The 26,828-nt window shown below is 51.6% G+C and overlaps 1 protein-coding gene across 2 annotated transcripts in view; it reads left to right on the top strand.

Annotated features, from left to right (window-relative positions):
* The window catches only part of dpp3 (dipeptidyl-peptidase 3), a 41,421-nt gene extending 14,758 nt beyond the window's left edge, over positions 1–26,663 (top strand). For both annotated transcript variants that reach the window (XM_052045028.1, XM_052045027.1), the window contains exons 5-18: positions 731–805; positions 3,356–3,449; positions 3,993–4,123; positions 5,927–6,057; positions 8,388–8,446; positions 9,324–9,518; positions 11,506–11,618; positions 12,176–12,268; positions 13,531–13,590; positions 15,290–15,414; positions 17,701–17,821; positions 21,494–21,673; positions 22,262–22,424; positions 25,828–26,663. In XM_052045028.1, coding sequence (XP_051900988.1) covers positions 731–805; positions 3,356–3,449; positions 3,993–4,123; positions 5,927–6,057; positions 8,388–8,446; positions 9,324–9,518; positions 11,506–11,618; positions 12,176–12,268; positions 13,531–13,590; positions 15,290–15,414; positions 17,701–17,821; positions 21,494–21,673; positions 22,262–22,424; positions 25,828–25,973 — 1,686 coding nt within the window. In that variant the 3' untranslated portion in view covers positions 25,974–26,663. The remainder of the gene's footprint in view (positions 1–730; positions 806–3,355; positions 3,450–3,992; positions 4,124–5,926; positions 6,058–8,387; positions 8,447–9,323; positions 9,519–11,505; positions 11,619–12,175; positions 12,269–13,530; positions 13,591–15,289; positions 15,415–17,700; positions 17,822–21,493; positions 21,674–22,261; positions 22,425–25,827) is intronic.
* The last annotated feature ends 165 nt before the right edge of the window (positions 26,664–26,828 follow it).

Here is a 26,828-nt window from a genome sequence, read left to right as displayed (position 1 = left end):
CTGGAGCAACACACAAGATGCCGGAGGAACTCAGCGGGTCAGACCCCATCTGGCTTGCTGTGAAGGGCTCTAGTCTCCTTGCCTTCGGAAGGATATACTTGAGACAGCAGGAGTGCAGCAAAGGTTCAGCGGATTGATTCCTGGGATGGATGGTTTGCCTTTTGAAGAGAGATTAAGCAAACCGGGTCTGTGATCTCTCAAGTTTAGAAGAATGTGTGGTGATCCTGTGCAGAGTTGGTGTAACCCCTGGCAGGGCTGTCCGGAGCCAGGAGGTCAGGGGTCGGCCTTGTTCGGGGACAAGAAATTCCTTCCCACGGTGAGAGGTGAACCTTTGGAATCGTCTCCTCAAGAGGCTCAATTCAACAGACGTCAATTGATCCTTGAAGAGAATGGAGGGATATGGGGATTATGCCAGCAAGTGGGGCTGAGGTAAAAGATGAGCCATGATCTTGTTGAATGGGAGAACAAGTGTGAGGGGCCGAATGGCCTTCTCTTTATTCTCACGCCTTTGCTCTCACATTGACTGAGCTTGGGTTGTCCGTCCAGCCCCTGCCTCGGTGTTAAAGTTTCGCCTGAGGTTGTCCCTGTGAAGTTCCGTGGGATGTTTGACGAGTGTAAGTTGGGCAGGTATCCCCAGGTTGTGTGATTGTCGTCAGGAGTGACGAGGATCACTCCGGAGATGAAATGTAGAAATTAACACTCAGTTGTTTGAATATCTTTTCTCCCTTAGGGCATTACCACTTACTTCTCCGGAAATTGTGATCTGAAAGATGCAGAGCTGGCACAGAAATTCCTGGATTTGAAGGTGAGTGAATCTCATTCTCCTTGGGAACCGAACGAGTGCAGGGAATATTGGGAGGAAAGGTTTGTGGTGTGCAAGGGAAGACAATATACAGTGAATCACAGAATCGTACGGCACAGAAACGAGCCCTTTCGGCCCACTTTGACCGTGAATATGCATGATCGTTAACATTTCTGTACTTTGCCTCCTCATGAATATGCATGTTAACACCGGTTTCAAGAATAGACCCTGGATGCCAATATTTTCACTCACCATTATGGCGAACATTTCAGTTCTAGCTTCATTGGGAGTTCAGTTGCTTATCTGAGCATAGAATCGTATAATTGTACAGAACTAACCCTTCCAGCCCACCTTGACCATGTTGACCACAATGTCTAACTACAGTAATCCCGTTTGTTTGTGTTAGGCCCGTATCCTTCCCATCCAAGGACCTGTCCAAATGCCTTTTAAATGTTGCAATCGTACGTGTCTCTCCCACTTCCTCTGGCAGCTCATTTCATATCCCGCCACCCTCTGTGGAAAAACTTGCCCCCTTCAATCCTCTTTAAATCTTTCCCCTATCTCCTTAAACCTGTGCCTAGAACTAGACTCCCCTGCCCTGAGAAAAAGATTCTCATGCTGTCTGTGCCTCTCATAATTTTATGAACCTCTATAAGTTCATCCCTCAGCTTCCCAGGTTCCAGTGAGAACAAACCCAGCCTATCCAATCTCTCCTTGTAGCCACAGCCCTCCGTTCCAGGCAACAACTTCTGCACCCCCTCTATTGCTACCACATCCTTCCCAGTGGTGTGGCGACTTGGAGTTCCTCGTTCTGCAGCTGTTGCCGATACTGGCAGAGTGTTTTGTAGAGCGTTCTTTCCCTTCAGTGACAGCTCCAAGTCCATCCACAGGACGACAAGTTGGAGCAGGCAGGTAGTGCAGCTGCCTCACAGCTGCAGTTACCCAGGTTTGATCCTGACCCCACTGCTGTCTGCGTGGAGTTTGCATGTTCTTCCTGTAAATCCATGGGCTACTCCCCGGGAGCTCCAGTTTCCACCCACATGCCGGTTGTAGGTTAGAGAGAGACCAGAGACGGTAGATGCTGGCATCTGGAGCAAAAAAAAACAAACTGCTGGAGGAACTCAGCGGGTCGGGCAGCATCTGCGGAGGGAAGTGGACAGTCGATCTTTTGGGTCAAGGCCCTTTAACCAGCTGGTTGTAGATTAATTGGCCACGGTAAATTACCCCTAGTGTAGATGGGTGATAGGAGGGTCAGGGGTGTTAATGACCATGTGTGAGAGAATAGGTTACAGGGAAGTTATAGGATTATAGAACAGTACAGCTCAGTATGGGCCCTTCGGCCCACAATGTTGTGCTGACCTATATTCCCTGATCAATCTAACCCTTCCCTCCTACACAGCCCGTGACCTTCCATTTTTCTTACTTCCATGTGCCTATCTGAAAGTCTTTTAAATGTCCTAATTGTTCCTAATGCCAGTATAATCAATGGGTCCAGAGGCTTCCTTCTGTATCATAAAGAAATATGAAAATCAGGTCTTTCCCATACCTTTAGTAATTAGTATTAAGTACATAATGCATTGTGATTTTTGCAGGATATTGTCAGATATGCTCTCCGTCCGATATAATTTCAAAGATTAGGAAACACTAAAAATAATCTAGTTAATAATCTAGTTGATGGAACATATCCCCAATCCTGAAATGTGTGTGGGTCTCATTCATTTAGTCCTTCTGCCTCTGATAGTCGACCTTTGTGTGAATGAGCACCACTTCTGATGGTCGATGATGCCAGACCTCCTCCATCTTGCTCCTCTCTCTGCTTTTGTTTCTCTCTTGTTTCCCTGTGCCCGCCCTGTTTGTCACCACCTCTTGCATGCAGTGGAGGGCTGTTCTGAGCATTGGGTCTGATGGCCTTTGGCACACAGGCCTGACCGTCTCCATCTCCCTTTCACAGTTCAGCAGGTTCTGTCTTTGCAACCCCCCCCCACCCCCCCACCCCCCCCCAACATACCGAGATGATTCCCAGCCAGAAAATTCCAAGGATCTTCCATGGCCCTCTCCCTCAGAGCAACCTACCAATCCCAAATCCAGAAACCGGAGTTGGGCAAGAAATCGGTGACCTTCATCCGTGAGGAAAACGTACCCAGCTATAGGACGTGCGATGAGAGGAAAACTGTTCTCAGCGAGAGTAAGACAAACCAGGGTCCCGGACTGGTAGTCGATCTGTGATCAAAGGAGCAATTCCACTCGCACTCTTTACTGTTGATGCCGTCTTCGTCCAATGCGTCCAGGAGCTCCCTGGCCCCAGTCCTTTATGTTAGATAATTCTCTGCAATGGTACCTACCCTTCTGGTACTTGATGTGATGTGCAGTTGGAGGGGACATTGTCCCAAGAGTCATTCCCAATCGTGGACAATCCTTGCCAAGCCCCTGTCTCCACACTTCAACCATCTGTGACTCTTCCCTTCATCTGGGGGTCCATAGACAGGGGGGAAGGTAGGAGAAATGCTCATTTATAAATATGCAGTGTGTCTTGGTTTTCTTTCCTTTCTCCAGCGTATCAGTGCTTACAATACCCGCTTGTTTAAGACTGTCGGTGAAGATGGAAAATCCCTTTACGAAGTCAGGCTTGCCTCAATCATCAAGGATGGTAGGTTTTACATCTTGTTTACCAGTATGTGCTGTGCACATAACCACACCAGTCAGGAGTGCGTTTTAATTGGAGGTGTGTTTTACAACAGATATGCTCAAACCGGTGTCCCTGTAATAAAACAGGAGCAGATGTGCACGCAGCAGTAATATATTCTGTGTGAGACAGCGACGGACCCATCCCCGCCGGTACCGTAGCCCGGTGTTGCACAGCGACGGACCCGCCCCCACCGGTACCGTAGACCGGTGTTGCACAGCGACGGACCCGTCCCCACCGGTACCGTAGCCCGGTGTTGCACAGCGACGGACCCGTCCCCACCGGTACCGTAGGCCGGTGTTATACAGCGACAGAGCTGACAAACGTGCCTCTGTTTGTCTCTCCACAGACACTGCCTGAGCTGCTGACTGTCTCCAGTGCTTTCTGTTTTCATTTCAGATTTCCAGCATCTGCAGTTTTTTTCATATTTCTGACCTGCATTTGTAACGATCTCCCCCATGGTCCCATCTCCCAGCTCTGTTGTATTCGGTTTGATCTCTCCCGCAGATGCTCCATCGCAGGGTGAATCCGACAACAAGTGCGGCGTTTATGAGTTTGAAGGCGTAACGTTCAGAGTGTCCCGAGGCGATTACTCTCCACTGTTGAAGAAAGTGGTGGAAAATCTGGAGAAGGCCAAGGTGAGCAGGAAGATGAGAAGATCCCGGAGCCAGCCTGAAATATTCCCTGAGTGTTCGCAGCATTGCATCTCCTCTTGGGTTTCTGCCAGTTGAGGTTTAGCCTCATTGCCTGAATGACTAGTGATTGAGAGGTGCCTGCCCCTCTGCAACAGGCACCGCTCTGCTGAGTGAGTCTGTTGCCAGTCATCTGCAGGTAGCTGCATGTTCCAGCTGGTAACACTCATCTAAACCTGAGACCGTAACCCAGGCCGATGCTCCCAATGCAGAAGGATTAAACTAACCGTAATCTCCCATTCCCCTCAGCTAGTTTGGATGAACACTGAAGGTTGTGGATCTTCTTATGTCTCGGCTCTTGTGCTGATTTCTAACTGGTAACTGGTTTATTATTAACACATGTACTGAGATACAGTGAAAAGCTTTGCATGCCATCCAGACAGATTGTTCCATACATCAAGGTAGTACAAAAGGAAAACCAATAACAGAATGCAGAATAGTGTTACAGAGGAAGTGCAGCGCAGGTAGACAAAAAGTGCAAGGGCCACGACAAGGTAGATTGGGAGATCAAGAGTCCAGCTTTATTATATGAGAGGTCTGTTCAATAGTCTTACAGCAGCGGGATAGAAGCTGTCCTTGAGCCTGGTGGTACGTGCTTTCAGGCTTTTGTATCTTCTGCCTGATGGGAGAGGGGAGAAGAAGAATGTCCAGGGTGGGTGGGGTCTTTGATTATGCTGGCCGCTTTCCCGAGGCAGCGGGAAGTGTAGACAGAGTCCATGAAGAGGAGGCTGGTGTCCATGATGTGCTGAGCTGTGTCCACAATTCTCTGCAGTTTCTTGTAGTCCCGGACAGAGCAGTTGCCGTCCCGAGCCGCGATGCATCCGGATAGGATGCTTTCTGTGGTGCATCAATGAATGGGCTCCGGAGTGGGAAGGGTCTTTGAGAAGCTGGCTGCTTTACCGAGGCAGCGGGAAGTGTACACGGAGTCAGCGGAGGGGAGGCTGGACGGTTCCTTGTTCTAACCCCCTCATCATCAGCCACCGCCCCCCCACCGCCCCTTCCCGCTCACCCACACCAGCAATGCCTCTCAAATCCTCTTCCTGGACTCCGCCTGGACTCCCACACTACACCCTCACCTCAGTAACCACCTCCAACTCCCACAACCCGAGCCACTTCTCCTCCCGTCCTAACCCTTGGGTAATCCGATTTCCACCACTCTGCCCCGGCTGTTCATGCTTTGGCTGCTCGGACCACTGAAAGGCCTCCCTTAAACCCCTGAGACAATTTGTCACCAAGCTTTGGCTCACCTGTCCTATTAACCCCTTAAACCGCTTCGAGTCGAATCTTTGCGACTTGATGCTCGCGTGAAGCTTCTTGTTACACAGATCGGAAACTGGCCCTTTGGCCCACAGAGTCCGTGCCAGCCGTCAAGCACTTGTCCTGTCCTAAGCCCATTTTATTCTCCCCACATTCCTTTCAATGGATTCTCCCACTGGCCTGCAAACCAGCGGCAACTTACAGTGGCTATTGAACCCACCAACCCGCACGTCATTGGGATGCGGGAGGGAACCGGAGCACCCGGGGGGGGAGCCCACACGGTCACGGGGAGAACTTGCAAACTCCACGCACCGACAGCGCAGGAGGTCGGGATCCAACCTGCGTCGCTGGAGTCACTCCACCAGAGGGCACCTGTTTCGCCGTGGTCTTGTTGCGCTTCCCCCTGCTCTGACAGACGAGCCCTGGGGTGCGCGCTGCTTGGTTTGCCCCCTGCCCCCACCCACGTCACCTTCCTTCCTCTCGTTTCTCCAGAGCTACGCTGCCACTCCCAACGTGGAGAAGATGCTGGAGCACTACACCAGGAGTTTCAGCACTGGCTCCATCGAGGCTCACAAGGAGGGCTCCAAACACTGGATCCGCGATGAGGGTCCCATTGTCGAGAGGTGAGGCGTGGCCGGGTGCTCTCCGTTCTGTGTGCGGGGCCCCGTAGCGCAGTGTTTCTGGACTAGGTCAGTGGATTTATAGTCATACAGCTTGGAAACAGGCCCTTCAGCCCAACCTGTCCATACCGACCAAGATGTCTACTTACTCTTGGATCCGGTTATTTTTGAATCCACAGGTTCTTTCAGGAGGCCAGGAATGAGTTGAAAACAACTTGGTGCTTCACAAAGTTTTATTGGAAAAGTTTAAAGCAAAGAAATATTCACAGAGCACATGGTACTGGCTTTACTACTGGGAGATGAGCCGAGACAAAAGGAACTAAAATGAGCTTGGGCTGGGAACAAGAGAGGGATTAACAAAAAACGACACCTTTTATACCTGAGAAAAGAGGTACTCCTTAGCTAACAATAGTCCACTCAGGAAACCTATTAGATACTTGTGGCCAAACCAACTAATGAGAAAACACATATTCACCTGATGGACGAACCAATAAGCTAGTAAGTGGCCATTCCTTGTGCAGCCACTTGAGGTGTATTAAACACTATACATGTTAAAAAAACTAATTAAAACACTATGCTAATCCCGTTTGCCTGCATTTGGCCCATATCCTTCTAAACCTTTTCTATCTACATGCTTGTCCAAGTATCCTTTAAATGTCTTAATTATACCCAACTCTACCACTTTCTCTGGCAGCTCGTTCCATATACCTACTGCTCTCTGTGTGGAAAAACTTGCCCCTTGCGTCCTCTCTCCCCTTAAAAGGTACTTGGACAGGTACATGAACAGGAAAGGTTTGGAGGGATGTGGGCCAAACATGGGCAAATGGGTCTAGTTTAGATGGGAACATTGGTCGGCATGGACCGGTTGGGCTGAAGGTCCTGTTTCCATGCTCTGACTCTCACCTTAAACCTGTGCCCTCTAGTTTTAGACTCCCCTACCCTGGGGAAAAGACTGTGACCACCCACACGATCTATGCCCCTCGTGATTTGATAGACCTCTATCAGCTCACCCCCTCACTCCAGGGGAACTGGTCCCAGCCTCTCCTTTTAACGCGAGCCCTCCAGTCCAGGCAGCATTTCTGTGAACCTTTTCTGCGTCCTCTCTAATCCAAAACCGTCAACAAATGAGTTCAGATCCCACCGCAGAAGCTGCGGAATTTAAATCTGGAGTAAACGGTTGACATGTTGTGACTGTGAGATGTCCAGATCTGGTTCACAAGTGACACTCACAGAAGGAAATCTGTCCACCCTGCCTGGCCCACGGCCAAGTGGTTGATGGTTTTCCTGCACTCAGTGAACTGCCCCGGCAAACTGCTCTCCTGTGCTTTGTGACGTGGGCTGCAGTGGTTCGAGGAGGGGGTTCACCCACAGGTAGCCAGCCAAGTGTCCTCCTACCCTCTCCTGATGTTTCTTCCCCAGTGGCTGCAGCTCTGTTTTTGCAGACTTTGGTGTCCATAGTTGGGCATAAACTGCGCGACTGGCTACATTCTTGGAACAGGGTAACTAGTGGGGGGTGTCCAATGGTACACGGAAAGAGGGACAGTGGTACAATGACGAGGGAGGAACATAGAAACATAGAAAACCTATAGCACAATTCAGGCCCTTCGGCCCACAAAGCTGTGCCGAACATGTCCCAACTTAAAAATTACTAGGCTTACCCATAGCCCTCTATTTGTCTCAGCTCCATGTACCTATCCAAAAGTCTCTTAAAAGACCCTATTGTATCTGCCTCCACCACCGTTGCTGGCAGCCCATTCCACACACTCACCACTCTCTGAGTAAAAAACTTACCCCTGACATCTCCTCTGTACCTACTCCCCAGCACCTTAAACCTGTGTCCTCTTGTGGCCACCATTTCAGCCCTGGGAAAAGCCTCTGACTATCCACCCGATCAATGCCTCTCATTATCTTATACGCCTCTATCAGGTTCCCCCTCATCCTCCGTCACTCCAAGGAGAAAAGGCCGAGTTCACTCAACCTGTTTTCATAATGCATGCTCCCCAATCCAGGCAACATCCTTGTAAATCTCCTCTGCACCCTTTCTATGGCTTCCACATCTTTCCTGGAGTGAAGCGACCAGAACTGAGCACAGTACTCCAAGTGGGGTCTGACCAGGGTCCTATATAGCTGCAACAATACCTCTCGGCTCCTAAATTCAATTCCACGATTGATGAAGGACAATACACCGTATGCCTTCTTTACCACAGAGTCAACCTATGTTGAGAGTCGGTAAGATCAAGGAGAGGGGACATGTTAGGGGAGATACATCATTGAGGAGGTGGGATGGAACTACGAGGTACAAAGACGTTTTAACTGCTTTCTGATTCCAACAGTTACATCGGCTTCATTGAAAGTTACCGAGACCCGTATGGATCCAGAGGGGAGTTTGAAGGTACAGACAAAAGACTGGTGTTTTTTGGGGGACGGGGGGATGATCTGCTGGCCAATCCCCTTCCAATGAGAAAGGGAGCAGGGGGGAAGGGGCTTGAATCAGATGTGTTGCCCTCGGCCTTGTTCCACGTTGTCCGTCTCACTGGGTGACATTCTCCGCTCGGGGGTCAGAAGATTGAGGGTTTGAGTAATACCCCAGAGACGTGAGCATAAGGGGATGTAAAGGGTGCAGTGTCCCGTAGGTGGGAGCTTTACGGGGAGTATGCCATTCCGTTGGGGGGGCATACAGGGAGCACGCGGCCACGTCGGGGGGGGCGTGCAGGAGGCATGCGGTCCCGTCGGAGGGGGGTGTAGAGGGAAAGTGCCTCTCTGATGGAGGAGCAGTACTGTGGGACAACGACCCTGTCAGAATGGAGATCATTGGTGAGAGAGTACAGGGGCATGCCACACTGCGGGAGGGGCAATGCCAAGGGAGCGGCATACTGCCTGAGGGTCTGTGCTGGGGGGGGGGGGGGGGGGTGCCCCATCAGTGTACCACCCCGTGGGAGGTGCAGCATTGAGGGAATGCCTTGGTGTAGGAGCGTCTGCACTGAGGGAGCGCCGCGACGTCGGAGGGGTCACGTATCGGGCACGCCAGCCCGTGGAGGGCAGCACTGAGCCACATGTGGCTGCTGAGCTAACATCTGGCTGCTGGGGTGCTGCTAACATCTGGCTGCTGGACCTTCCCAATGGTCTGAGGCAACAGGTGTGGTGCCTCTGAGTGAGTTGCTCTTCCTGGCGGGAAGGTTGGCAGTGAATGCAGGTTGCCGTGATGTTTGCTCACTGCTGTACCGATCTTTTCTTCCCCTCCCCCCTCGTTTTTCCCAACGACCTCCCAGGTTTCGTGGCTGTGGTCAACAAGGACATGAGCGCCAAGTTCGCCCAGCTGGTGGTGTCGGCCGAGCGCCTCTTGCCTCAGCTGCCCTGGCCCAAGCAGTTCGAGAAGGATCGCTTCCTGAAACCCGACTTCACCTCCCTCGACGTGCTGACGTTCGCGGGCAGCGGCATTCCGGCTGGCATCAACATCCCAAACTGTGAGCAGCCGCCTCCTCCCTGCCCACCTGCCCCTCATTCCTCACTCACCACCCCACCCCGCACCCAGTGTCGAGAGTTCCAGTCCCACGCCGGGGAGCGCCAGTGCAGTAGCATTGTAGAGATCGGGTTGAGGCGCAGCCCCGGAAACCCAGTTCAATCCCATCCACTGGCGCTGTGCGTGTGCGTGTGCGTGTGCTTGTGCGCGCAAAGTTTGCACGTTCTCCCTGCGACCGCGTGGGTTTCCTCCCACATGCCAAAGACGTGTGGGCTCGGTGAGTTAATTGGCCACTGTAAATTGCCCCCAGTGTGTGGGTGAGGGGTAGAACATAGAATATAGAACACTACAGCACAGTGCAGGCCCTTCGGCCCACAATGTCGTGCCGACATTTTATCGTCCTCTAAGATCTATCTGCCCCTTCCCTCCCACATAGCCCCCTATTTCTCTATTATTCATGTGGCTATCTAAGAGTCTCTTAAATGTCCCTAGAGTCCAGGGAGAGTTGATGAGGATGTGGAAATAATTTAAGAAATGGGATTAATGTAGGGTTGGTGTAAATGCATGGCTGATGGTCACTGGGGACCAAAGAGTCTGTTTCTATGCGGTATCTCTCTGTGACCTTTGGAAACAGCCCCTCAGCACCATGTCCATGTGACCAATAAGTACCCACGTACCAGTTCCATTTACCAGCACTTGGTGTGTAGCCTTCTCCACCTTGGCCGATTGAAGTGCTTGTCCAGATGCTGCTGAACTGCTGTGAGTATCAGAGTCACTGTGCTAAGGCAGCGGTGCTCTGTGAGAGAGGTGCCAAACTGCCCTCTCAGTGAGGGGTATTTAAAAACAACCGGAAAAAGCAGATCGGCAAGGTGGCACATCTAGTTGCGTCCAGCAACTCCGCTTCAATCCTAACCTCCGGTGCTGTCCGTGTGGAGTTTGCACATTCTCCCTGCGATTGCGTTGGTTTCCCCCGGGTGCTCCAGTTTCCTCCCACGTCCCAACGACGTGCGGGTCAGTAGATTAATTGTCCGCTGTAATTTGTCCCTAGTGTGTCATTGAGTGATAGAATCAGGGAGGACTTGCTGGGAATGTATGGAAAATAAAATGGGGTTGGTGTAGATGGTTGGCATGGAGTTGGTGGGCCAAAGGGCCTGTTTCCGTGCTGTGTGACTCAATGACTCCCATTAGTTGGTCAGGGTTTCGTGTGTGGGATTGGCTGTGTACAAATTGGTGCTACGATCCCAACATTAGAACTGTTACCAGATTCCAAAAGGCACTTAAACCAGCTGGGGTTAACCTGAGATGTGACGGAGCTGTGGGATTGTTTCTCTGTTTGAAACCCCTCGAGCTCTCCTTTGCAGGGCTGCATGTCTCCCGATCTGTGCTGAACTGCAGCTTGGATGACAAAGAGAAGCTGGCAATAATTCCACTCATCTTGTCCTGATTTTAGGCTTGTACTGAGGCAGAGGTTGTTTGGCCTGTTGGATCCATGATGGCTCACGACAAACTCATCAGTACCCCTACGGTTTATTCTCTCTCTCATGCTCATCAATTCTTTGCCACCCACCTATAGTGAGGAGTCATTTACACCGGCCAGTTAACCTGCCAGCTCGTCTTTGATATGTGGAAGGATGTGGAAATGCCCAAGGTGGGGATCGAACCTGGGTCCCTGGAGCTGTGAGGCAGCAGCACTACCTGCTGCACCACTGCTAGCCAACCAGCTCACACCCCCAGGGATGCCAAGCCCAGGGCACTAAAAATGCCACCACAGAATCTCTGCCGGCAGACATTTCCAAGCAAGGCAAGGTCATTAATGGGTCAGTCAGTCCCTTCACCGCGGGCAGGACGGGGTTGTCTGGTTCACTGCAGCCTTTCCAAACCGACCTCCCCATTTCCCTTCACTTTGTGCTCCCAATTCCGTGGGCACCCTCCCTGGGGAGAGCTGAGCTCCAGCAAGTTTTAATCCATGCCATCCGTTCAAACTCTTGCAGATGATGAAATCCGGCAGACAGTGGGGTTTAAAAACGTCTCGCTGGGTAACGTGTTGGCGGTGGCTTACTCTACCCAGAAGGAGAAGCTCACCTTCCTGGAAGAGGAGGACAAGGTCTGTGCACTTCTGCCTCTGTGTGTGTGTGTGTGTGTGTGTGTGTGTGTGTGTGTGTGTGTGTGTGTGTGTGTGTGTGTCTCTCTCTCTCTCTCTCTCTCTCTCTGCCCATGTATGTCTCTGCTTCTCTGTGTGTGTGTGCGCACGTGCAGTTTGCACGTTCTCCCTGTGACTGCGTGGGTTTCCTCCCACATCCCAAAGACATGTGGGCTCGGTGAGTTAATTGGCCACTGTAAATTGCCCCCAGTGTGTGGGTGAGGGGTAGAACATAGAACATAGAACACTACAGCACAGTGCAGGCCCTTCGGCCCACAATGTTGTGCCGACATTTTATCCTGCTCTAGGATCTATCTGACCCTTCCCTCCCACACATAGCCCCCTATTTTGCCTCTGTGTGTGTGTGTGTGTGTGTGTCTGCTCCTCTGCCCATGTGTCTGTCTCTCTCTCTGCCCGTGTGTGTGTCTCTGCCTCTGTGTGTGTGTGTGTGTGTGTGTGTGTGTGTGTGTGTGTGTGTCTCTCAGACAAGTGTGGGTGACCCTGTCTCCTTGCTCCTGCAGGACCTGTACATCAAGTGGAAAAGCCCTTCCTTTGAAGTCCAGGTCGGTCTCCACGAGCTGCTGGGTCATGGCAGTGGGAAGCTCTTCGTTCAGGTCAGTTGGCATTTTCACATGAATCCCCCCACCCCCCACTCCTCCTTTGGATGACAGCTGCCCGGCCTGGGGAGGGGTAGGACTGGTCACTGCCAGCTGGGGAAGTGTCATCCGTGCAACCTCAGTGGATTGGGGAGGAGTGTTCTCCCATGGACCTGTCCTGGAACAGGGGGAGGAGCCTGCCCTGGGTGCCCACGGCAAGGTGGGTGGGGGGAGAGGAGCCCGCCCTGGGTGTCCTCGTCGAGGTGGGCGGGGCAAGAGGACCCCACCTTGGGTGTCGTCATTGGGGTTGTGGTGGTGGGGGGAGAGTAGCCTCATGGGTGAGGGGAGAGGGGGGTCTTCACAGGGGTGGGTGAGGGGAGAGGCCCAACTCAAGCCGGAGGAACAGCACCTCATCTCCTGTCTGGTCTGGGCACGTCTCAGCCTACTGGACTCGACAGTGAATTCCAACGCTGCAGGTAAGCTCATTCCTTGGTCTGTATCAGTTACACACCTGTGGTATTGGCCCAGCTTGGTTATTTCTCTCTGGGACTGGAGGACGTGCCCTGGCTGACCTGCTGGGCTGCTTCTCCTACTCTGCATGTCACAACTCCCACAGTCTCGTATCTATGTCCTTTGGTGCATGTTCTCCCTCTAACTGCTCCCATTCACACCCTGACCAGTCAACCTTGTTTACAGCTCATCCCTGTGGTCACCCCTGTGTTACCCGAACAGAGACCTCCTGCAACCTAACCAGCCTCTTTTGTTTCCTTCCCAGTTCTGAGGTGGGGTCTCCGACCGGAAACTTTAACTCTTGTTTCTCTTCGCACAGATGCTGCCTAACCTGCTGGCTCTTTCCAACATTTTCTCCTTTTAAGTTTGGGGGGGAGGGGTGGTGGTGGTGAGGGAGGAGAGGCTCACTGCCTGGCTGTACTCGGTCCAAGGTATAGGAGGTATATGACCTAGTCTGCGTGGGTTTCCTCTGGGTGCTCCAGTTTCCTCCTACATTCCAAAGACGTACAGGCTAGGAAGTTGTGGGCATGCTATGTTGGCGCCGGAAGCGCGGCGACACTTGCGGGCTGTCCCCAGAACAGTCTACGCAAAAGATGCATTTCACTGTGTGTTTGGATGTACATGTGACTAATAACGATATCTTACCTTGGTTGGGTGGGTGGGGATGTGGGGAATAGGGGGGCCTTCCTGAAGTGTCCTCGTGAGGGTGGGGTTTGGAACTTACATCGATAGCCCCTCAGATATAATCACACATCTCCATCTCTTTCCAGGACGACAAGGGGAAGTTCAACTTTGACACTGCCTTGGTGAATCCGGAGACTGGGGAGACGGTGAGTGGCACCTCTGACACACCAGGGTCCCCAGCTAAACAGCCAGCAAGGTGGGCAGAGCAGGGACAGGCTCTCCGGCCCATCGCACCCTTGCTAGCTCTCACAGGAGCCAGCTCTTTCCCTACAGCCTTGTCACAAAAGGAAAAGAATGAGAGGGGTGGCATTATCAAGACGTACAATCCTGAGGGGGACAGGACAGTGTAGACGTCGAGATGTTTTCACTAGCGGGAGAGTTTCGAACTAGGGGACACAGTTACAAGGTAAGGTAAGACTGAGGTGTGCAGAAATGTCTTCTTGCAGTGGGTGGTGAAGCTCTGGAATTCTCTGTCCCTGGAGGGTGGATCGTTGGAATTTAAGAATGGAGGTAGATCAATTTTTTAAAGGTATCGGGGAATTGAGGGTGATGGGGGAACTGGCCCAGAAGAGTTGCTGAGGCCTGGCGCAGGATTGCCATGGTCACGTGGAATGGTACGGCGGCCTGGTGGCTTACTCCTGCTCCTGTTGTGTTAGCTTTCCATTGATGGGGAGGAAAAGTTTAGAGGGATAGGGGATGAGCTTAGATGGGCATCTGTACGAATGCTGTTTTCCAACACTTAGACCGTAGCTGATACTTGTATAGGTACCACTTCATGCTGTGAGAGTCTTTGCTTCCACCGCTCCCTCGGACTTCCAATCAGGGAAAAATTCTTCCTGAGATCTTCTCTAAACCTCCTACCCCTGACTTTACACCCATGCCCTCCGTTTTTAGGCAACTTTACCATGGGGAAAAGTTTCTTATTATCTATCCTTATCTTTGCCCCTCATAATTTTGCAAAATATTCAGGCCCCTGCTCCCCTCAGCCCTGGTGAATCTCCTCTGCACCCTCCTAGTACAATCACATCCTTCCTATAGTGTGGTGACCAGAACTGTACACAGTGCTGTATCTGTGGGTGAACCAATGTTTCATAACGTCGTACCATCAGCTCCCTGCTCTCGTTATCTATGTCCCGACCAAGCACCCCGTATGCATTCATACCCACTTTCTCTACCTGTGCTGCTACCTTTAGGAGTTAGACACCAAGGTCCTTCTGTTCCTCTGTACTTTAAGACCTTATCATTCACTGTGTCTGTTCTACCTTGTAATTCCTCCCAAAGTGCATCACCTCGCACATTGGGATTAAATTCCACTTTCCCAACTCACTGGTATTGTTTTCTAACCCAAGACTGGCTTTCAACAGCACTACCAATGTTCACATCACCTGCAACTAACTTATCCTAGCATTCTCATTTACATCGTTATCGTATGTCATTTATTATCATGTGGAAGGTGGCCATTCGGCCCATCAGGTCCACAATTATCCCAATCAGGATCATTCCCAGGGTGACTTATTCTCTAACTTCCTTTTGTAACTTGTGAGCTACGTAACAAACCAGGGGTCATTGACAGTGGGGAATCAACCCACCAACCCCCCCCTTCCCCCTCCCTCTCATTCTCTCTCTCTCTCTCTCTCTCTCTCTCTCTCTCTCTCTCTCTCTCTCTCGCACGCAGTGAGTGTGTCGCAGTGCTAGCATTGCTTGTCACTTGTTGTGTGTGGTGGGACCTGGCTCACTGCTGAGGCAGCAGACAGGAGCCTGCCAGAAGCTGCCAGTGCTGTGGCCGGCAGTGATGGGGTTCTGCTGGAGGTCTAAACCCTCGCCTGCCTTGTTTCTCCCCCTCAGGTTAAAAGCTGGTACAAGCATGGTGAGACCTGGGACAGCAAGTTCTCCACTATCGCCTCCACGTACGAGGAATGCCGAGCTGAGTGTGTCGGCTTGTACCTCTGCCTCAACCAGGAGATACTGAAGTAAGTCTGCCTGATTCTTCCCTGGTGCAGGGTGCCCTGACTCCTGGGTGCCCTCTCCCCAGGGTGCTGTGACCCTATTTATTGTAGTAGGTGCTTTCAATGTGGCCTTGTCTACATTGGTGAGACCAGGAACAGACTAGGCAACTGCTTTGCCGAGCACCCGCACTCCGTTCTCCGTGGCCGTCTGGAGGTCCCTGTTGCCGACCATTTTAATCCCCCTCCCCATTCCCGCACTGACCCGTCTGTCCTTGGCCTCTTCCACTGCCAGGGTGAGGCTAAACAGAAACTGGAGGAGCAGCACCTCAGATTCCCCCTGGACAGTCTACACCCCGACGGCACGGACACTGAATTCTCCAACTTTCCGCAACCTGCTTCCCCCCTGTCCCCGTTCTCTCTCCTCCTGATCCACCCAGTTCCTCCTCCACCCACCCCACCCCCTCAACACCCTGTTTCCCCTCCCCCCACTGTTCCCATCTGCCCTCCCCACCTCCCTTATTTGGTTCCAGGCTCCACCTTCCTCCCCTATCAGATCCCACCATCTGCAGCCCTCCACCTCCACCTCTCACCTCCCGGCCTCTGTCACCATCTCCACTCCACTCCTCCATCTGCCCGTCACCCCACCTCACCTGGATCCCCCTCCCCCTCCCCCTCCATACCGTCTACCTCCCCTCTATCTTTCAGTCCCGATGAAGGGTCTCGACCCGAAACGTCAACCTTCCATTTCCCTCCACGGATGCTGCCCGACCCACTGAGTTCCTCCAGCAGTTTGTTTTTAGCAGTGACCCCTGGGCTCCTGATGTCCTCTCCCAAGGGTGCTGTGACATGCGTACTTTGTTAAACTGCGTTCACTCTGAGAAAAACCCTTTCAGAAGAATCTGTTGAGCTTGGACAAAGCGCAGTTTAAGATTAACAGCTGCACTCCAAGGGTTAAATTACACTGAGAACTTGCACGGAGCTAAATCGGTCTGCTGTGGAATTTGGAATGGGACATGCTTATTAGGGAGACTGGTAAGACGGAGAAAACTTGTGTCTGGAATGATGGGGGCAGAGGCAGCGCCTCAAGGTGAAGTTCAGACCTGCTACCTTGGACTCTTGACCTCACAATCTACCTTGTTATGACCTTGCACCTTAGTGTCTACCTGCAGTGGACTTCCCTGTAGCTGTGACACTTTACTCTATATTCTGTTATTGTTTTTACCTGTACTACATCAGTGCACTCTGTACTGACTCAATGTAACTGCACTGTGTAATGAATTGATCTGTACGGTTGGTATGCAAGACGAGTTTTTCACTGTACCTCAGTACAAGTGACAATAATAAACCAATACCTACACCTAACTCAGGGGTTTGAAATTCGGAAACTCCGTCTGGCGAACACCAATTAGTGTCAGGTCAGTTGTTAATTTCAAATCTGAGATTGACCAGAAGTATTCGGGGATCAGAATCAGATTTATTATCACTGACATATGACATGAAATGTGTTGTTTTGTGGCAGCAGTACAGTGCAAGACATAATATTACTATAAATTACAAAATAAATATTGCAAGAAGAAAGAATAATGAGGCAGTGTTCATGGGTTCATGGACCCTTCAGAAATCTGATGGTGGAGGGGAAGAAGCTGTTTCTGAATCGTTGAGTGTGGGTCTTCAGGCTCCTGTACCTCCTCCCTGACAGTAGTAACGCGAAGGGGGCATGTCCCGGGTGGTGAGAGTCCTTAGTGATGGATGCTGCCGTCTTGAGGCACCGCCTCTTGAAGATGTCCTCGATGGTGGGGAGGGTTGTGCATGTCATGGAGCTGGCTGAGTCTACAACCCCCTGCAGCCTCTTGTGATCCTGTGCATTGGTGCCTCTGTACCAGGCGGTGATGCGACCAGTCAGAATGCTCTCCACCGTATGTTTGTAGAAATCGATGACATACCAAATCTCCTCAAACTCCTTAACGAAGTAGAGCTGCTGGCGTGCCTTCTTCATGATTGCATCAATGTGTTGGGCCCAGGATAGATCCTCTGAGATGTTGATGCCCAGGAACTTGAAGCTGCTCACCCTTTCCACCGCTGACCCCTCAATGAGGACTGGTGTGTGTTCTCCTGACTTGCCATTCCTGAAGTTCACAGTCAATCCTTTGGTTTTGTGGGCAAGTAAATGAGTGAAGTCTCTGATCAGCCCTGGTGTTGTGAATGGAGGAACTGGCAGCAGGTCCCATTACCTGGGTTTGCTTTAATTTGTTGAATGCCCTGGAATCGCTCTTCCTCATTGCCTCTTGCTTCTCCTCCGTTGGTTTGTAGGATCTTTGGCCATGAGGGAAGCGATGCTGATGACGTTATCTATGTAAACTGGCTGACCATGGTGCGGGCAGGAGTCTTGGGCCTAGAGTTCTACACCCCAGAGAACCAGCGGTGGAGGCAGGTGAGTAACATGCTCAGTTGTTGCGATTGGGAATGAGCTATCCGAAGGGTCGGTGGAGGCAGATTTAACAGGAACTTCCAAACGTAGAGTTGGGGGAATACTTGAGAAATCTTCAGGGGAAGATTTGGATGAGTTGGTCTAACAGGAGGGCTCTTTTGAAGAGTCTTTTGCTTTAATGTTCTAGGAATCAGTCTAACTGCTGAACAAATCAGTTTAGGATATCTCTAAGCAGCCGATATATAGGCTGATCCAGATCCCAAAGCTGTGCTGGTTGGGATAATAATTGGCCACTGTAAATTCGCCCCAGTGAAGCGAGGCAGGAGAGCTGGGGGAGCATTGGTGAGCATGTGTGAGAGATAAAGTTACAAGGAAGTAAGTGGGGGAATACAATCCATCTGAGAGCTGACATAGAGTTGATGGACCAAATGCCCGCCTCCTGTATTGTAGAATTGTATGAGGTATGCCAGTGGGAAAGTTGGGGTTGCTCTCTTGAGGGCAGGATCAATGGAAAGAGAAACCGAGCTGACGAAGGGTCTCAGACCTGACGCGTTCGCTATTTCCCTCTCCACAGGTGCTGCCTGACCTGCTGAGTGTTCCCAGCATTTTCTGATTTTAGCTTTGATTTCCAGCATCTGCAGATTTTTCGCACGTTCACTCCATTTTTATTTGAGGTGGAGCATCTGCCAATTTAATTTTCCCTGTGCTCTCCCTTGTTGGGTTGGCAAAGGATTTATTGCCTTCTGCCCTCTGCCTTTAATACATGTTTAAACACTGACAAGTATTGGTCTACTTTGTAGCTTAATCAAGTTGTTGGTGAGATAATGAAACACAGCCTCCTACCTGCAGTTACTATGGCATGGAAACTGATTGTACTCAATATTGTGGAGACACATTCAGAGTACTGTAATTGTGAACAGTAGCATCAGCGCGATGAGATCAAGAAGCTCCCAAGTGTCTTTTAGATACGTAATTACATGCTAATGTAATGACATTACACCAGTGCTTTCTGAGTATATTTGGTTAACCTGCCTTTGACAAGTCTGTACAAGAATAAAGAACAAGAGTAGGCCACAGCCCCTCAAGACTGCCTCGCCATTCAGTGTGATCATGGCTGATCTATGTGGGCCTCAACTCCTCGATCTTTCTGTGCCAGTTCCCCACAGTCCTCCGCTTCTGGATCTTTTCAAATATTTATCTGTTTCCACAATAAATTTGTCTAATCATCTGGTCTCCACCACTCTCAGGGGCAGAGAATTGGAGAGATTCGTTACCCTCTGAGAGAAGATGTTTCTACACACTTCGGGTTTAGATGACCAGCCCCTTGTTTTGCAGCTGTGTCCCTTGCTCACGACTCTCCCACTAACTACTTGTTCTACTACCAGTGAGAAAATGTGGGCATCAGTTCTGGCATTGACCTATTTGTAGTTCATTCACAATGCAAGCTTACTTACTGGGCTAGTTTATGCCCAATCCATCTCTTCATGTACTATGCACGGTTCTTGTCTGTGTGATAAGGAGACGTAGCAGCAGAAGGTAAAAAGGTTTGCAAGGACTGAGATGCTGCAGGGAACAGGTTGCTTTTTTTTTAAGAAGAAATAGGGAGGGAATAATAACTAAATTTGTCAGGGTAGACATGGAGAGAATGTGGGAAAATCTAAAACCAGGGGTCAGGAATATTACAGAGTTGTGAACACACCCCAGTCCATCACGCAAATCAACTTCCCCTCCCATCGACTCTCTCTACACTTCCCGCTGCCTCGGGAAAGCAGCCGACATAACCAAAGACCCCTCCCCACCCCGGACATTCTTCTCCCCTTCCCATCGGGCAGAAGGTACAAAAGCCTGAGAGCACGTACCACCAGGCTCAAGGACAGCTTCTGTCCCGCTGTTATAAGACTATTGAACGGACCTCTCATACTCTAAAAGAACTCTTGATCTCACAGTCTACCTCCTCATGGCCCTCGCACTTGTCTGGCTCACTGCGCTTTCTCTGTGACTATATTCTGCATTCTGTTTTCTTTTTACTACTTCGATGTACTTGCACATGGAATGATGTGTCTGGATGGCACGCAGACAAAAGCTTCTCACTGTACCTGTGACAATAATAAACCGGTAAATAAGATAAACACGGAAATGGTGGAAACTCTCATCAGGTCAGCTGCCAACTGTGGAGAGAAAAACAGTTAACGTCAAAGATAGTTCATCAGCTGTGAAACTACCTTTTTGTTTTGTTCCACAGACGCTGCCTGACCTGCTGAATATTTTCCTATTTTACTTCAGACCTCCAGCATCTGCAGTGTTTTATTTCTGTAATAGCCTCGATATAAGATATTTACTACTAAACACACCAGGAGAAATATGGGGACATTTTGAGAACTGTGATTAAAAGATCATTGACTTGAATCCTTGTGTTTCTCTCTCCACAGATGCTCCCTGACCTGCTGAGTATTTTGGGCTTTTTCTGTTTTTATTTTAAATTTGACATTTTCAGACTGTGGAACTCACTCCCACAGAATGTGGTTGAGGCAGAATCACAAATCAGCGGGGCAGGCTCTTCAGAATCTTTTGAGGGGAAATTAGTGTAAGAGAGAGAAGAAGGACAAAAAGATGTACTAAAGATGGATAGGTTGGAGAATCTGACAGGAGTCGGGTGTATGCTCTGTCATATTTATTACAATGCAGAAAGAGGCTGTTCAATCCATCGAGTCCATGCTAGCTCTCTGTCTCTATCTCCCTCTGTGTCCCTCACCCTGCCGAAGGTGGGGATTGAACCCGGGTCCCTGGCGCTGCAAGGCAGCGGCTCTACCTGCTGTGCCACTGCGCCACCCTCAAGATCAGTGTGACCCAATAAGGACTTCCCATTGCAGAATAGACTCCCCAGTCTCCCATGTGACAGGCAGGGGTACGATGGATGGTTGGAGGGTAAATTGGTTCGTTATTGTCACATGTACCGAGGCACAGTGGCAAAACTTGTCTCGCACACCGTTCATACAGATCGGTTCATTTTACAACCATGCGTTGAGGTAGCAAAGCAATAACAGAATGCAGAATAAAGTGTTACAGTTACAGAGAAAGTGCAGTGCAGGCTGATAATAAGGTGCAAGGTCATAACGAGGTAGATTGTGAGTCCATCTTATCATACTAGGGGACTGTTCAATAGCCTTATAACAGCGGGATAGAAGCTGTCCTTGAGCCTGGTGGTACGTGCTCTCAGGCTTTTGTATCTTCTGCCCGATGGGAGGGGGGAGGAGAGAGAATGTCCGGGGTGGGTGGGGCCTTTGATTATGTTGGCTGCTTTCCCGAGGTAGCGAGAAGTGTAGACAGAGTCCATAGAGGGGAGGCTGGTGTCCGTGATGCGCTGGGCTGTGTCCACAACTCTCTGCAGTTTCTTGCGGTCCCGGGCAGAGCAGTTGCCGTACCAAGCGGCGATGCATCTGGATAGGATGCTTTCTATGGTGCATCAATGAATATTGGTGAGGGTCAGTGGGGTAATTTCTCATACAGCAACTGTTGCAGACTGAGCACTGACTGGCATTCCAAAAATGTTGGCTGTGCCCGTTCCGGAGGGTTATGTGTGCTCTGGGTGTGACTAGCTTGAGTCTAGGACCAGGGGCTGGGTGAAGGTATCCACAGTGCTCCAGCCTGACGCTGTCTCTCCTCCTCCTGCCCCAGGCCCACATGCAGGCTCGCTTCGTCATCCTCCGGGTGCTGCTGGAAGCTGGCCAGGGCTTCGTCACCCTGCGGCAGACCACCGGCGCTGACGGCAAGCCCGACGCCATCATCACCCTCGACCGGAGCAAGATCGCCACTGTCGGCAAGGCGGCCATCGAGGCTTTCCTGAGGAAGCTGCAGGTAGCTGGAGGGTAGGGGGGGACCGAGCACAGCTGTCGCAACGCGGTCCGGCACCTCACCCTTCCCCCGGAGAGTCTGTGCCACCTCTCCCACCGGACAACCCTTCACCCAGTCTCGTTCCCTGCGAGGTCTGTACCCTCCCTCAGTGAAGGGCCCCTCCCTCAATGGGACCCTTCCCCTTAGATGAACCTTTCCCTTAATGGACCTCTCCCTCAATGAGACCCCTCCCTCAATGAAGAACACATCACCCCTCCCTCATTGAAGGACCTTCCCTTGCCTCCCCTTCCTCAATGAAGGACCCCTTCCCCTTGTTCCCCTCCCTTAAAGGACTCCTCCCTCCCACCCCGCTCTTCTCCCTCCCTCTACTCCTCTCCCTTTGCTTCACACCCTCAGTGGGCCCCTTCCTCAATCCCACACCCACCTTCTGCCCCTCTCCCTCAATGGACCCTCAGTCCCGCTTCCCACTGTCCTTGCGACGCCACTGAAGGTCCCCTCCCTGAGTCCCATTTCCCCCTGCCCCACCGCTGCTGCTGACTGCTGTTCCCCGTTGACCGCCTCTCCTACACCACCACCCCCCCCGCCCCTCAGGTGTACAAGACCACAGCGGACGTGGAGGCGGGCAGGGCCCTGTACGCCAGGTACTCCCAGGTGACGGACTCCGAGCCCCAGAGGTTCCTCACCCTGCGGGAGACCGTGCTGCTGCGCAAGGAGGCTCGGAAGATGTTCGTCCAGGCCAACACTCGGATAGAAGGTAGGCCCGTCCCACTCCCCCTACCTGCAGAGGGGTGGGTGTCTGCAGGCATAGGGGCGGGTGGTCCTGTCACACACTGGAGGCAGGGGGGAGGAATTGGATAACATGGGTGTTGGGAGTGAGAAGGGAACTGGGACAGTGAGATCGGATGGTGGGAAGGCTCCGATATCAGGGGGGGACATGTTCTCCGTGTGCTTGTCCGAAATCTCAATCCAGAATTCCCTGATATCTGGCCCTCTGCCTTGGAGAGATTCAATGGGTTTGGACAATGTAATGTCCAGCGTGCAACTTCCTCCCTCCCTCCCTCATCACATAGAGACATAAAGTTGTACAGCATGGAAACAGGCCCTTCTGCCCACTCAGTCCATGCTAACCATTAATCAGCCACGTGCACTAATCCTACATCAGTCGTTGTTTTTATTTTATTTCCATCGATTTCCCCCCAGATCTAACCACTCAGCTCCACACCGGGGGCAATTTCCAGTGACCAATGAATCCACCAACCCGCACGTGGCAGAAACCTGAGCACCCGGGGGAATCCCACGCGACCACAGGGAGAACAACAGACTCCGCCCGGGCAGGTCCTGAGGTCAGGATCGAACCCGGGTCTCTGGAGCTGTGAGGCAGCGGCTCTACCCGCTGCACCACAGTGTCGTCCTACAGGATCACTGCTCTCCAAAATGTCCACTCCCAAACTCCCATTGCTCTACCGTTGACGGATGTGCCTTCAGCTGCCCGAGGTCCCCTCCACCTCCCCACCCTCTTCGTAAAATTCACCTTCATTGCCTGAGCTTCTGCTCCCCTGCCCTGATCACTTGTGTGGTTGGGTGTCAGACTTGTAGGGAGAAGTTGACCAGGCTAGGTCTTTATTCCTTGGAACGTAGGAGAATGAGGGCGATCCTTGAGGACTGCAGATAGAAACATAGAAAAGCTACAGCATAATTCAGGCCCTTCGGCCCACAAAGCTGTGCCGAACATGTCCCTACCTTAGAAATTATTAGGTTTACCCATAGCCCTCTATTTTTCTCAGCTCCATGTACCTATCCAACAGTCTCTTAAAAGACCCTATCGTATCTGCCCCACCACCGTTGCCGGCAGCCCATTCCACGCACTCACCACTCTCTGAGTAAAAAACTTACCCCGACATCTCCTCTGTACCTGCTCCCCAGCACCTTAAACCTATGTCCTCTTGTGGCCACCATTTCAGCCCTGGGGAAAAGCCTCTGACTATCCACCTGATCAATGCCTCTCATCATCTTCTATACCTCTATCAGGTCCCCCCTCATGCTCCGTCGCTCCAAGGAGAAAAGGCCGAGTTCCCTCAACCTGCTTTCATAAGGCACGCTCCCCAATCCGGCAGCATCCTTGTAAATCTCCTCTGCACCCTTTCTATGGCTTCCACATCCTTCCTGCAGCGAGGCGACCAGAACTGAGCACAGTACTCCAAGTGGGGTCTGACCAGGGTCCTATATAGCTGCAACAATACCTCTCGGCTCCTAAATTCAATTCCACGATTGATGAAGGACAATACAGGCCAGGCAGCATCTGTGGAGAAAAGCAGACGGTCAATGTTTCGGGCAGGACCCTTCTTCAGGACTGAAGATAGGAAAAGGGGAAGCCCAATATATAGGGGGAGAGAAAATGAGCAGTGATAGGTGGACAAAAGAGGGGAGGCAGGGTGGGCACAAGGTGCTGATAGGTAGACACAGGTGGGCAGATGTGGGGGAGGAGGGGAGAGCAGATCCACCGGGGGATGGGTCCCAGGTATGGGGGGAGGGAAGGAGAGACAGAGAAAAAATGGCGATTGGGGGGGAATAAAAGAGAGAGAGGCTGGGAAAGGGAAGAGAGAAGGTGGGGGGAAGGAGGGTTGGTTTAATTAAAGTGGGAGAATTCGATGTTCTTGCCGTTAGGCTGTGAGGTCCCAAGACAGAAAATGAGGTGTCATTCCTCCTGTTTGCATTTGGATATGACTCATCATTCGCCGCTTCCGCCATCTCCAACGGGACCCCCACCACCAAGCATATCTTCCCCTCCCCACCCCTCTCAGCCTTTCGTAGGGACAGCTCTCTCCATGACTCCCTAATTCACTCCTCCCTCCCCACCCACCCCGGGGACTTTCCACTGCCCCCTCCATAGGTGTAACACCTGCCCCTACACCACCTCCATCATGGGACTCAAACAGGAGGGACAGAGATTCACCTGCACCTCCCCTAGTATCATCTACTGCATTTGGTGCTCCAAGTGTGGCCTCCTCTACATTGGTGAGACCGAACGCAGACTCTAGGTGACCGTTTCGCAGAACACCTGCGCTCCGTCCGTAACTGCGATCTGCACCTCCGTGTTGCCAGTCACTTCCAACTCCTGCTCCCACACTATCACTGATATGTCAGTCCTCGGCATCCTCCACTGCCGGGAGAAGTCCAAATGCAAACTGGAGGAACAACACCTCATTTTCCGTCTTGGAACCTTACAGCCTAACGGGATGAACATTGAATTCTCCCACTTTAAGTAAACCAACCCCCACCCCACCAACCACCCACCTTGCTTCTTTCTTCCCCTTCATAGCCTGTCTCTTTTATCCACCTCGCCATTTGTTTTTCTTCTCTACCTCTCGTCTCCCCCTAATGCCGCCTGCCTCCATACCTGTGACCTTGTGGGTCTGCTCTCCCCTCCTCCCCCACACCTGCCTATCACTATCCCTTACCTGTGTCTACCTATCACCACATTGTGCCCACCCTGCCTCCCCTCTTTTATCCACCTGTCACTGCTCTGTTTTTCCCTCCCCTCCCCCCCCCCCCCCCCCCCCCCCATATATTGGGCTTCCCCTTTTCCTATCTTCAGTCATGAAGAAGGGTCCTGACCCTTTGCAAAGACGTACGGGTAGGTTAATTGGGTTTAAAATGGGCGGCGCGGACTCGTTGGGCCGGAAGGGCCTGTTACCAGCTGTAAATAAAATTTTTTAAAAAGAGTGACCTTATAGAAGTGTGAGAGGCATAGAGAAGGTGGACGGTAGTGGTCTTTTCCCCAGGGTAGGGGAGTCCAAAACTAGGGGGCGTAGGTTTAGGGTGAGAGGGGAAAGATTTAAAAGGGACCTGAAGGGCAACTTCTTCATGCAGAGGGTGGTGGGTGTAAGGAACGAGCTGCCAGAGGAAGTGGCTGAGGCAGGTACAACAGGATCATTTAAGAAGCACTTGGGTAGGTACATGGAGGGGAGCAGCTGGGAAGGACATGGGTGGAATACAGGAAATTGGGACCAGCTGGGTGCAGAACATGGTCGGCATGGACTGGTTGGGCCGAAGGGCCTGTATCCGTGCTGTAGTGCTCTGTGTCCAGCTCGTCCTGCCAGAATGAACAAGGTAAATGGATTCCCTCTGTTCTTTCTCCCGCCCCTTCCCCGAAACAGGTGGGGACGTCCACTTTCAGAACTATGAAGCCTCTGCTTTGGGCCTGATCCAGTCCTTCGTCGAGCGTTTCGTGGAAGACGGCGAGGAGCTGGAGTCGTGTCTCCAGGATCTGTCCCGCAGTGACTCCAAACACTGGAGCTTCTGAAATCACCTGCCACCCCCGACTCCCCTCTGCCTCATCCTGCCACAATGAGTCTCCGATGAATGTATTTTAATTTTTTTGTCTCAGTTTAAGTCTTTTTATAAGTTTGTTTTTGTAGGCCGATTTAGAGCTTTGAATTCCAAAGATCACAATCAACAGGTGGATTCAAGGACCTTATCGTTGTCTGAATCGAGTGGGTGGCTTGGGGGGGTCTATAACTGGATTAGTGCATTGCAGCCACGAGTGGTTGAGAGTCACAGGGGAAGTCCCTCCTGGGGTTAACTCATTTATAGCAAAGCCTCAACCCTTAACCCTTGGAGTTCGAGGGATGCCCTTCCAGAACTGGAAGCACCCCTTCGCAAAATAGTGGTGTGCAGTTCCGACCTGATTTGAGTTGGGTTCAGATCTTTAGTCCCACAGGACCACCTGATAGCCCTCCAACACGCGCGTGACACCAGCTCGCCGTGGAGGGTAAGCGAAGTGCACTGTGGTTTTTGTTTTGAGGCCCAGGGTAGCCGGTCGACCCCCCACCCCCAACCTGATTATCGGAGGTCCCGGTCTGGGTCTGCACAGGTGCTGCTCTGCTCCAGATGTTCCGATTTTGGGTGATGCAATCTTGCTGATGAGGTGAAATTTGGGGCTTTCTGTTTTTTCCTCGTGCTACAGGGAATAAAGTGTCCTTCTGACCAGTGACGGTGTGTGCTGTGTCCTCCGGTAGGGGATCCTCTTGGTTTTTGGACCTGTGCTGCTGAGTTGTGGCCAGCGTATGTTGGAATCTGGAACAGTAAAAGGTCTGTGTCTCTTGGGGCTACAAATGGCTGCCTCGAGATCCACAAGGCAATCCCAGTGCTTTAGTTG

Source organism: Pristis pectinata, chromosome 38, assembly GCF_009764475.1.
Source record: "Pristis pectinata isolate sPriPec2 chromosome 38, sPriPec2.1.pri, whole genome shotgun sequence".
Lineage (NCBI taxonomy): Eukaryota > Metazoa > Chordata > Chondrichthyes > Rhinopristiformes > Pristidae > Pristis > Pristis pectinata.
The sequence above is the reverse complement of the archived record's forward strand: the minus strand, read 5'-3'. Positions and strand labels throughout refer to the sequence as shown.